The sequence below is a fragment of the Carassius auratus genome, chromosome 34 (genome assembly GCF_003368295.1).
Source record: "Carassius auratus strain Wakin chromosome 34, ASM336829v1, whole genome shotgun sequence".
In the NCBI taxonomy this organism is placed as follows: Eukaryota; Metazoa; Chordata; class Actinopteri; order Cypriniformes; family Cyprinidae; genus Carassius; species Carassius auratus.
The window spans coordinates 27,135,553-27,148,389 of record NC_039276.1 but is presented as its reverse complement, the minus strand read 5'-3'; the positions used below and the strand labels follow the sequence as shown (position 1 = coordinate 27,148,389).

Below are 12,837 nucleotides of genomic sequence, written 5' to 3'. Positions count from 1 at the left end.
CCTGAGCATTAATAGATTTTTGCAAGCTGTAATATTTCGTTCCACTTTTATCCACATCCCACCTATCCTGCCATTTCTTTAACATTTCTTTTTTAATTATCGCCTTAGCTTCTCCTTTTCCAAGAGGTATATTTATGACATTGTTCATCTTTAAGAATAGTCTCGATCCCTATTAATTAATTTCTACTTACCGAGTGGAAAGGGAAAAACGCAATGAACCTTGGGATCACGATTGCGCCATACAATGACGTCAGAGTTATTAATTTAGAGGATATTTAATAAATAAATAAATAAACAAGACATTGATTAATCGAACACAAGCATATATGCATTTATTTATCAATACCAGACTCCTATAAAAATAAAAATAAACATTATCCAGCATTCATCACCTATAATTAGTCACTTACCCTGTGACCTGGCAGAAAACGCTTAAACTGCTTACTGCACGCACTGCGGAGTGTGTTAAACTCATCTCTGAATAGTGTTTTACCTGCAGTTGAGCGTTGTTTTGGTAAACTCACATCTGGATGCTGTTCTACCTGTATTTGTAATAATAATAAACCACAACTTTAAGTCTTTTAAATTATTCAAAGTGGATGGTGAAATCTTCTAAAAGAATATGGTAAAGGGTCTATAACTCTAAGCAGAACACAGCCCAGGTGCGGCGCAATCAATGACGTCGACACAGCAAACTAACGACGAAATATGGCTCTAACCCACTGATCTATATAAAACAGAACTGGATTGCTCATGAAGTCATCAAAGTGAAGCCGCCACGCCGCCATATTGGTAATCCCTAGTGTGAGAAAATGTTCCATTGAATTAATAGGAATTTGTATGATTTTAATGAGAAAGCATCACCTAACAAGTCAGCGTTTATACATATGAAGTATCTCTGTACATTATTACAATGCAAAGACCCTAGGCATGTAAACTGTTAATTTTTTTGTTGGCTAATGATGCTTTTGGGAAACGCACCCCAGATTGGAAAAGTCATGTAGTGAATTCCAGCCATTAGTTTGATTTTGAGAGCCATTTCTACAACATTGAAAGAAGTTTACTTTCACTTCCAAAACTCGTTCAACACAGACACCTTCAGTCATGATTTATGGGATTTCCTGTGTTGCACTGGCTCTTTTACAGCTTTTAACCTGCAGTACATTAGATCAGTGTTTTGGCTGTAAGAAGATTATATCATTGATCTGGGCAAAGTTTCCCAACAAAGCTGTGCCTTGTGTTACAGTGATCTTTGGCTAAAATGTTCTTAATTTAATATGAGGTTGAATGTTGTCAAAGGTTATGGGAAACAGTTTAAAGCTTTTTATGAGTGATGGTAAGCTCGTATTGGAATCTTGCTTTTGGGAAATCCTTATTGGTTTTTCTCAACTGCGTGGAAGTAGACAGTGCCTGACTGTCTAGTTATTATTCTCATCCATCTAAGGATGTGTAAATGTTTTGATGTGGGGGTGTTTGTGTGCAGCTTAAAATGTATGAATTACAGTATCCAGTTTGATGTATTTTTTAAAGCATTTATTTGTAAATATACATTACAATATGTGTAGAGATTAATGGTTGTTGGAATATATTTCAAATTAGGTTTACACTATCCTTCTAAAATTTGGGGTGAGTAAGATTTCTTTTTTAAGAAATGTATTCCTTTTCAGCAAAGTATTGCATTACATTGTTCAAAAGCGACAGTGAAGACATTTCAGGATCATGTGACACTGAAGACTGGAATACTGAAGAGCTTTACATCGTAGAATACAATACATAATAAGTATATTCAAATAAAAAACTGATTTTAAATTGTTATAATATTTTAGAATATTATTGCCTTTATTACTATTTTTTGTTGTTGATCAAATAACATTGAAGATATTCTTCTAAAAAATAAAAAAAAATCTTACCAACCTCAGACATGTGAGAAGTGTATAAATATTACATTCGATGTAAAATAAAACTATGTGGAATCTGCAAATACATGTGATATATATATATATTTTTTACTTTTCTAGGCCATTATTGCAATCACTTTTAATCTTTTTTTTATGTACATAAAATAATGCAGGTGCATTGACATTTATGCACTTGTTGGGTCACTGTATGTAGGTATTTCTTTAGGTCCACACTCAGTAACAGAGATATTGTTCATGCTCTTGTGTCCGTCCTGTGTAGGTAACTTCTATCTGTGGTTCATTTCATGCTCTCAACTAAGAGAAACACCAGCTTCATTCAGTCCAGGAACAGTCCAGAGTCATCTGCTTGGTCTTTCCTAGCGACTTTATACCCTGGCTGGACTTCCCCCTTTCTGGTAATGAGAAATATTTTTTTTTTGCCATGTAGGCATTAGTTGTGTGTTGAAAATGTAACTTTCCCCCTGCTGTCTGGAAAAAGCATTGCAGCAGGAGTTGCAGGAGGCCTGTCTGCCAGCATCAGCTCTCAGCTCTCAGCATCCTGAGGTAAGAGACTGCACTGATGCTTTCACAGTGGTGACAGTTAAGTTTCTTATACTGAACTGAATTTTCAGCAGTCATTACTCCAGTCTTCAGTGTCACATGATCCATCAAAATTGTTTCTAACGTGTGGATTTGATGCTCAAGAAACATTTCTTATTATTATGAATGCTAAAAACATTTTTTTTTTTTTTTTGCTGCTTCATATTTTTGTGGTCAAATGTTTGGGTTTAAGTAAGATTTTAAAACATAAAACTTTTATTCAGCAAAAAGGCATTAAATTTATTAAAAGTGAGATGAAAGACATTTATCCTGTTACAAAAGATCTCTATTTCAAATAAATGCTGTTCTTTTGGATTATCTGTTCATCAAAAAAAAAAAAAAAAAAAGCAGCAAATCAGCATATTTAAATGATTTCTGAAGGATTGTTTACACTGAAGACTGGAGTGATGATCCTGAAAATTACATTTTAATTTTCTTCTAGTGCAAACTGTTTCAGTTAAAACAATACTGGAACAACCTTCCAGTTGAGAACCACTGGATAGAATGCAACAGTGGGGTTCTGGAAGTGAAATCCCATTCATTTTCTTTATAGGGGAACTGATTTTTAAGATAACTTATACCTTAAAAGAAGACTAGTCTTGAGCTCCAAAGTTCTCAATCTGTGGTTTATGGTTTTGTTAGAATTCGTAGTAGAAAAACGACATTACCCATGATAGCATGAAGAAAATTCCATCCATGAGATAGTCACAACAAAAGAATGTCCACTGCATGAATCACAGCGAATAACATAATTCGGGTGTACCTACTCTCTCTCAAAAAAAAAAAAAAAAAATACTCTCATGCTTCATGAGATTTTAGTTCTTTCCATCACTAAATCGGGTACACAGTTTAGTACCTTAGGCTTATTTCCGATATTCAAATATCTTTTGTGCTTCAAATAAAAGTTTGTGCTGATATGATTCACCTCATAGCTGGTTGATTCGGTTCATGGCTTGTAACACCATAATGAAGTCTTTTTTAATATCCCTACTAGAAAAATTGAATGGAAAAAATAACATGGAGTTCTGAAAACAGAGAAAGTTTGTGAAGAGACTAAAGAAATACAAAGGCAGATATTTCCATAATCTTTAATTCTGAAAAATAGATCTTTAAATAGTTTTACAAATATTATATAATTTCTGACATCTTTAAGTAAAATGTAAATAATGCCACAAAACAGATAAATACAGTAAGTCAGGAAATTGAGTATTACGGCATAAAGCACACATAAGGACTACATAAACTGGCATAAACATTGCTACACATTGCACAGAGTAAACTCTTAATTTGTTTGAATGAAGCTTTCATAAAAGTACTCAAAACCCTTATGTATGCTGGATGGAGAAATACAGTGTACAATGTGACCATTAAATACTTGATTAAGTTGGGTAAGACACCTCTACGTTTACAGTGAAAAACATTTAACTGACCATATGAATGAACGCAGAACAGTTATCATGAACCGCTCCGGACCTGAAAGGGCCTTAAGGGCCTTAAACCAGTTGTAAAATGTATGTTTCTATTGGCGTGTTTGTGTGTACTTTCCACTCACAGAACTTCCTCCTCCGTCTCAAGCCTTATCAGGCCACGTTGGTCTGATTGCCTGTGGTTGAGTCACTGCATACCTGAGTTTAATCCTAATTCATCTATAGTTTCCTTACTTCAACGGCTAAAACTATCTGTTTAGTGAATGTGTATGTGTGTATAAGAGAGATAGAGACTGAATAGGAGATATCCGAGCGGAAATGTGTGCGTCTTGATATATTTTCTGATAATGTTCCAGTGTAGGCAGTAAAGAAAACACATCTGAAAAGTGTTAAATATGGGTTTTAAAGATCAATTTTGTCACATCCAATGTCCACTTCCTCAAATGAGAGTCAACCCACAGAAAAGCTGTATCCTTTCTAGTCTTTTAGGGTCTATTCAGGGTCATAAGTGATTGTGATCTTCATTTCAGGACTTTTCTTCCTTTATTTTCTTTTTGATCCTTCCAGAACTTCTGTTTTTGCGTGACATTCTCATTAACCCTGCTTGTTTTCATCTATCATTGTCCATCATGCTCCAGGGATGGAAGTGTGTTGGATCCAGCAAATGAGTCCCAACCCAGTGCAGGAGTGAGGAATACCAGTGTATCCCCACAGCCTGATGTCCAACTGTCCCTCCCCAGCTAGAAAGTACCCTGAGTGGGCCGAACGCCCAGTGAGCCAGCCAGTTCTGGTCCACGGCAGCGTAGCAGGAGGAAACGATGCCATTGACCACCACAGTGCCATGGCGGGTGAGTGGTGCAAAAACCCCCTTGTCCTCCTGTATTCGGATCCGAGTAACCCGGGACAGATATCCCTGCTGTTCTGCTCCTCGTGTGGACACCACACACTGACCTGGCTGCACATCACTAGCAAATACAGACTTCAGCTCTGCATTCGCTACAGGCCCTGAGCAGTTCCCTTCGGATACAAACAGGAGATGTGCTGCAGTCAAGCTCAGTTTAGCACCCGAGTCCGTCTCAATGGCGTAGAACTGTTTCTCTGCAAAAGGATCGCGGTCTAGAAAGGCGATGAATTCACTGTAGATGAGCAGCCCATATCCGTCGCTCTCTGATGAAGCAAGTACTTTGTCTCCAGGCTGTAAGCGGTCCATAGTCTTCACGCTTCCATCCTCAACGGTGACAAGAGCCGATGCGGGAAAACAACCACCGGTTTTTGCAGCCACAGAATGCTCTGAAAAAAAAATGGAGAGAATATAATGACAAATGAGCAATCTAATTGACCGTTTTCTCTATTGCGACTCCTTGATGTGCACAGTAGCTTAAAATAATTTCAAAGGTCATGTGTTCGTTAAAGACTGGGTTTGGGTTGTTCAAATGGCACAGTGCCTTCTTCAGATTAATCTTCAATCTTTAAAACACACACACACACACACACACACCCACCCAAGCACAAACACACTCCTGCTCTCATTGTAAACCCATAAAAATCCAATCAAATTGAAAGTTGCAGTGGTTAAATAACCTGGCGTGTGTGGGCAAACATTTCAAGCGCCATCCTTCAAGCTAATTCGTTTTCTTTTCGCACGACTCCAGTCAGTGGGTAAAAATGCAATAAAAGCTAATAAATAACCACTTGATTGAATCTCAGCTCCCTGTGACTTCTGTCCGGCAGAAGTGTCTGGGGTCTGGAGTGATGTATGCACTACAAAAAGTTGAATGAGTCTTAAGTCTCTGTTGAGTCCTACACAAATATTTGTGAAAGGTAAGTACTGGGGCCATGTGATAAGAAAGGCGGAGATAAGAGTTCTAAGAAAAGGGGACAACAGAGTTACCGTCTGGAAAACAAAGGAGTTGGTTAATCATCTCACAGGACTTTAGCAGCCAGTCCTACTTCTTGAGGCACATTCTCTCTCTCTTACATAAACACATAGATACATATTTACTGTTCTAGCATATGTATGTATGTGTGTGCAGACGTGCATAAAGTAAAAATTCACAACTCCAAATGTTTTGTTTATATTTGAGTTATAAAGATTTATATATATATATATATATATATATATATATATATATATTTCATAATATTGTATCTTCTATTAAACTGTGTCCCTGTTTTGTTTTGTTTTTATACCGAAGTAAGTCCCTGAATTCTTACAAATCTGACAAGAGTTGAAGAAGCCAGCTGAAAACACACCTATAAAGGACTTTGATAAAGCAGAAGAAGACAACAGGTCATGCTTGTGTTTACATGCTCTATCAGAAAGATAACAGAAGGGCCTCAGATATGTCCAGACACAGGTCTCGTTCCTCTCTAGCAGTGGTGAAACACTCTACAGCCTTTAAAACAAACTGGATAGTCAGACCCAAATGGGATGTAATGTGGGATGGGATGTAATCTAACCATAATTTGGTCTCTGGTGACTCAAGTAGAGGCAGGTATTTAAGGTTTAATGATGTGATCTGTTACCTGTTGGTACCTTCATCCCAGGCCTAAGACTTATCTCACCCAAGTTAATGAGAAATGACCACCTTTACCACAATAGGACACACCTGAGTTAACTGCACACTGAACGCATATGAATCTTTCAGTCTGGAGTCTCTTTAGTTCAAACACCAGAGAACAGACCAGACAGTGTTCTACAATCAATCATAAACCTTTTTTTAAAAAAAAAACAATTTCTTGTTGTTTTAATCTACATACATATTTCAATTTTACCCACAGTCTCCGAAAAAAAAGGTATAAACGAGGTCACTGGGGCGGTACCTTTTCAAAAGGCACACCTTTGTAACTAAAAAATCCATACTGGTACCTTAAAGATACATATAAATACCTAACATGTACATATTAGTACCTAAAAGGTACCACCCCAGTGACAGCTTTTGTCCCTTTTTTCCTAAGAATTCATTTTAGATGGGATGCCTAGTAAAATTAGGAGTATTACGGCTGAATATTACATTATATTATTTTGAATAACTCATTGGACATAGTGATATATGTAGTGTCAGCCCTACCTGACTTGACGCTGCAGTGGATGTAAGATTTGGACTCATAGTAGACCCAATCAAAACCGGCCTCCACCGCTAGACGTGCTAGCATGCCATATTTATTACGGTCGCGATCTGAGGTGGTGATATCGATAGCTCTTCCTTCGTAATGCAGCGAATCTTCAAAGTGATTGCCGTCTTCATCCCAACCCTCGGTCACCCTGAGCTTCACCCCGGGCCACATGTTCATCACAGAGATAGCCAGAGAGTTCAGCTTATCTTTACAGCGCTGTGAATGCAACAAGGAAAGATGTTTAGACCTGGGTTACACACGTGGAAGATCATGGCCTGCATTTACTGGAGTTTTGCAAGAAATACGCAAACAAGACAAGTTATAACTCCAAAGGGCAAAACACACACACATACAAACAATTACATTACAGGCAAAAAAGCAGGCAGAGTTGATTCAAATGACACTGAATCATGTTGTGGTAGAAGAATAAAAACATTATCCAGAGATCTGCAAATTATACTTTAAAGAGTCCAGGATCACCTCTTCAATGAGTTGAATACAGTCATAGCACCACAGAAAATATGCAACAACAACAAAAAAACACAGGCTAAAGCTTTACATCGTTAACATAAAGATGATTTGATCACTATGCTTTAAAAGACATTTTAGAAATTATTATTCAAATTCCCTTTGTTTACCCTGTTTTGTGTCTTCCATGCAGAGCTTTTCACTGCACACTTTCCAACAATAAGTTTTGCTTTCCTAAATAAATTAGTATTTAATTCTACACTAACTTATTAAGTTACTGTAATCCCTGTATTTCCACATTGGCACCTCTCTTTCATGCCTGAAGAGTTTGCTTTCAAAAGCACCCATGAAAAACATTACATAATGACAGATTATTGAATCATGAGGAGAACTGAGTGATGCCTGAACCCACAAATACATACTGACTTATTTTTACCATCCCACAGGTATTTTTCAACAACCAAAGTACAAAATGTGTACAAAATGTTGAGTGATTCACTTTTACTCATTTAACCTAACCACATTCGCCACCCTTTAGAATACACAAGACAAATTTGCTTTTAACAGCAAATTCATATTTCAGAATAGAAAGGATCATTCATTGCCAAAGCACAGATATAATGTATCTAACCACAATTAAAATGTTTTTATGTCATAAGTTCAGAGTCATTTATTTATAAATGATTTAAATAAACCACACACTAAATGGAAAGTTTACTTATTTTAGAACGATTTCCATGTATGACTAATTCAAGTTTTAGAGTGAATTAACATAAGAAACTTTTAGATTTTTTTTGTTTTGTTTAAATTTTTTGCTTATACAATACTACACGAAAATATTTTTTTATATATGGTTTGCATGCTAAATAAACGCTGTTATTTCGATCCATTGTGCAAAAACGAAAGATTCACATTTTATTTAAAAGAGTTCATAAGCATGTCGAAAAGTAGTATTTGACAGGTCCTAGATTTTCCATGAATGAGAAAACCTGTACGTTCAACAGAGAACCATCATAAGAAATGCATATTCTCTAGTCATTTAGTAAAGTTTTTAGCTTTAAATAGGAAACCAACATGTTTATCTGAAGGACCAGCAAAGTTACATAAACAAATAATAATAATGTAATATCCAAAGCGCCATACAACCAAACTCAAGAACCCAAACGTATGCTTTTTGAAAACATAATGCCATCGAAGAAGCTTTATTATTAAGCCATTTTAAAAGACAAGCAGCTGTCAGCAACAAATTCCTCTGAAAGCTGTGGAGATCGATTATAGCGCGTCGGTGGGGCTGAGCAAAGGGCGCACCGCTGAGCAACAGGTTTAATGCGCTCGCAATCGAATCAGAGGATCTGAGAGTGTTTCTAATGGGCAGATAATTGAATTCATTCGAGCTGCATTATCCGAGTGTCGCTCACCTGCGTCATGAGTCGATCCGCACCTGTGTTCTCCTCATCTTTAAAGATGATATCGGGGTTGTAGTTCGGTGTGAGCTCTTTAAAGCGCTCCGAGGTCCTGGTGATCTTTCCCTCGTGTCTCCCACTGGCTCCCAGTGTCTTTTCGGCTACATTTGGACTAAACTGCTTGTAATTAAGGGGTGTCAGTTTCTTTGGAGGCCGCCTTTTCCCATGTCCCCTCCCCGGCCCACAGCCCTCGTTAACAGGTGCGAAAATCAGGGCGCAGCCGACGAGGAGCCCAAACACCACGGGAAGACGCATTCCACCCCAACTGGCCGGGCACTCCGACACGGAGTGGTATGGTGGCACAGCTCGCCGTTCAAAGAGAAACTACCCCCCGGAATAACCTTATTCCCCCCCACGGGGTAAAAGATGGGGAGGACGACACAACCTCTACTTCTTTATCACCCTTATCCACGCCATCGTCCGTGCGTAAAAGTCGCTTTACGCAGAGGCTGTCATGGAGAGACGCTGGAGAAAAGATCCAGTGGTACCAAGTGCTCCGTGCCCATAGAATGCGAAACGCTGGTCTCTCGAGAAAATCACCGAAATAAGAGTGAGCAGGCAAGTCCATTTATTTATCTAACAGATTATAGGAGAGAGAGATACATGGCGACTCCGGCGCACACAGCTGTCAGACTCAGAGACTGTCGCGGCTGCTGTCTTTGAATGAGCACGTCCTTGGGCGCACGTCAAGTGATCCGAGTTGCCGGCGAACTGAGACCGCACCCTGCCAGTTTTTTGCCCCTGTCTGTCCCTGCCTGCCACTCCTCCCCATGGGTCACATTGGGTGCGTCGTATACCCACCGGCTCCCTTTAACGCTTCACAGCGCCTGGCTGGGCAAACACAAGTCTCGGGGAAGAACTGTGAACTCAGACTCTCCTATTCATAGATCCACAAATAGAGAACTAGCCTGGCTGCTCCTCAAACAAACGTGAGCAACTGTTGCCCTCCCCAACCTGTTTATAACATTGATACGCTAAAGGAAACACACTAGACTAGAACCTGGCGCATTCGTTTTCGAATGAATGATTGATCTTTTATTGATCAGAAGACACCCGTTTATTGAGACCGTTCTTTTTGGTGACAGGTGTAACTACGTTGCTTATGAGTCAAAGACAAGTTGTTATTATTATTATTATTATTTATTTTATTTTTTATTTTTTACATGATCTATTAAGTTATGCAATATTACATAAAAGTGATGTATAGAAAGTAATTTCGTTTTCAAATAATAATATAAAAAAAACACTTATTTGTCCAGCCGGATCAAATCCAGTGTGATGTAACAAATAGGAAGGACATTTTGGTGTTTTGTGATCCCCTTAGACTCTCATGACTATGTGTCAGGTCATTAAAAATCTGCATTGACCATTAGATTATAGCTAACAGACAAGATAAGCATTGTGAAAATTTGGCTGAGCTGAAGAAATGTTGGTTTGTATATTACAGCTTCCTGGTTCCCAAGTTCCATTCACATCAGTTGTTCAATGGATCTGATTTGTATCAGATATAAGGAGACAAAGCTCCAGTGTGTGCTGGGCTGTGCTGAGGTAATAAGAAGTGGTGGGACATGCATGAGGGGTTCACTGTTCTAACTGAAGATGAAGCTGGTAAAGACAGGACCATATAGCTTGGAAGACTGTTACACAGGAGCAGCTCTATTCTACAGCTCTGAGAGAAGACACTCCACTTACACAAGTCATGACTGTGTGGAGGTAGCCAGCGGTCAGCACCTTAAGAACAGATATATCCGTGACACTCGAACTCTGTTCACTTTCTCTTTAAACGAGGGAAAGGAAACAGACCCAAGTCTTCCAAATTAGCTCTGCAAATATTTGCCGGAATGGGGCTAGTGGTTTTGTGCCCATTTCAAAAGCAAATTTAACAGACATGGTGTTTGGTGTTGATTTATTTTTTTATTATTTATGTCTGTAAATATCAAAGTATTTTAGGTTTGTTGGTTGGTATGTCCTCATTTGGAACAAGGAGTAAAAGAGTGTAATTGAGCGGATGAGGAAAACACTCTTTCAATCAAACTCACTCTCATTTTGACCATTTGGTACAGGTCAGTGTGAAACTGTGTGGTGATTTTACCCATCCCTCATTCTTACCATAATGGCCAGTTGTTCCTCTAAACAATCATTAAAGTATTTTATTTGCTATTTATGTTGAACTCTTGTTTTCTAGATTAACTGGACCAATCCATCCGTTCTCCAAACCTCTTGACCCATGCAGGATCACAGGAAATCCAACAAGCCAGTACATCAGAGGGCTAACACAAATAGACATACATATATTAATTCACATCTATTGGCATTTTTGGCTCTGTAATTCACCTGCATCACTTTGGATTGTGGGGCAAACTGGAGCAGCCAGAGGAAATCAATGCCAACACAGATAAAACATGCAAACTCGCCACAGAAAGGCCTCATTGCTCAGCAGGGAGTCCCAGGCTGTGTGGCGACAGTACTACCCAATGAGCCACCATGCCGCCCTGTATCTGGACCATTAATCTAAATATATTCTTGACATGAAATAAGCACTTCATGAATTACAGTCACCAAAGTCTTAAAAAACTGTGTCAAACTCTCCTCTAAACTTGGTGACTAACTTCCACTAGCTCACCTTCCACAGATTTAATTTACAGGTACTGTAAAGTCCCATGGAAACCAGGTATGTGTGAGCAATTCCAGCATGCATAAATGGAATGCAACTTGTTTTTAAATTTTTGCATCTTGACTATGAAAGATCACAGAGACACAATTACAGAGTGTGTGGATCCCACTGAGCATGTCCTCTTCCCTTTGATGGATGTAAATAAAGACATGGCTCCTTGCAGGCCTGCCTATTGAACTTGGCTGTTGACAATGCCTCAGAAGTGGTCAGATCCAGTCAGAAATCCCTCCTGCCCTCAAGAAAAGAGCCCACGTCCTTAAAGGCAACGCAGCAGTGGCTGTTCCCTGTCAACCGGGCGATGGCAGTGGTTCAGTCACCAACCCAGGCTCTTTTAGTGAGAGTCCATTGATGTAGCAGAGTTATTAATTTGCCCTGTGAAATAAGAGGACACCCGGGCCAAAACAGAGGGAGATGGGTGCCTTTCAAATAATGCCAGCCAGGGAGCCTTTCATCTGCTGTCATTGGGGTGAGTGAACTGGGTCTGCTGGGTTCTCACATGGGCACCAGTGCTACCCACGGAACTAACCAACAAAGGGTGGGCAGGAGAGACAGGGAGAATGAGTGCCGAGGGGGAGGAGGAGAAAGAGAGAGAGAAAGAGTGTGGGCAACTTGGTGTTTCTCCACTATTAACTGGTAAACAACTCTGTTTTTAGTTGTTTTCGTTCTTTGGAATGGCGTTCTTGTGGATTGTGGTGGGATTTGGTGTTCTGTGAGCCACTCTTTCAATCCCCTGAAGGTAATAGCAGCTTTTTCCCCCTCACCACTTCCTGCTGTCCCTAAAAACTTCAGGGGAAAGAGGGGCAGTGCCCTCAAACTGCATGATAAACTATGTGGGGTCCTAACACCCCCCCTACTCCAGCAATTCTCTCTACGGTGGAAGCCAAAGGCAATTTTACAATTAAACACTCTTATAAAATTGCAAAGGAAAAACCTTTAAAGGAAAAACGTTGCACCTTATCTACCCTTAAAACAGGGATACTGAATTCTGCTCCTGGAAGGTCACTATCATGCAGAGTTTAGTTTCAATAATAATCCAATTGGATCTAAACTCTGCAGGACTTTGGCCCTCCAGGAGCAGGATTGGACAATGCTGCCCTAACCGTTGCATATTAGCACCTTAGATTACCCTTAAGGTACTACCATGAACCTTTTAAGTTTAAATAAGGTACAATCGCTTTGAGGGTACTGCC

General features: G+C 39.2%; 1 protein-coding gene across 1 annotated transcript; it reads right to left on the bottom strand.

Moving 5' to 3' along the window:
• Positions 1-3,570: 3,570 nt before the first annotated feature.
• Positions 3,571-9,849, bottom strand: LOC113053671 (indian hedgehog B protein). The gene is made up of 3 exons (XM_026218855.1): positions 8,929-9,849; positions 6,997-7,258; positions 3,571-5,215 (listed from the first exon to the last, which is right to left on the bottom strand). The coding sequence occupies exons 1-3, from the start codon at positions 9,226-9,228 to the stop codon at positions 4,536-4,538; spliced, it is 1,242 nt and encodes a 413-aa protein (XP_026074640.1). The 5' UTR covers positions 9,229-9,849; the 3' UTR covers positions 3,571-4,535.
• Between the last annotated feature and the right edge of the window lie 2,988 nt (positions 9,850-12,837).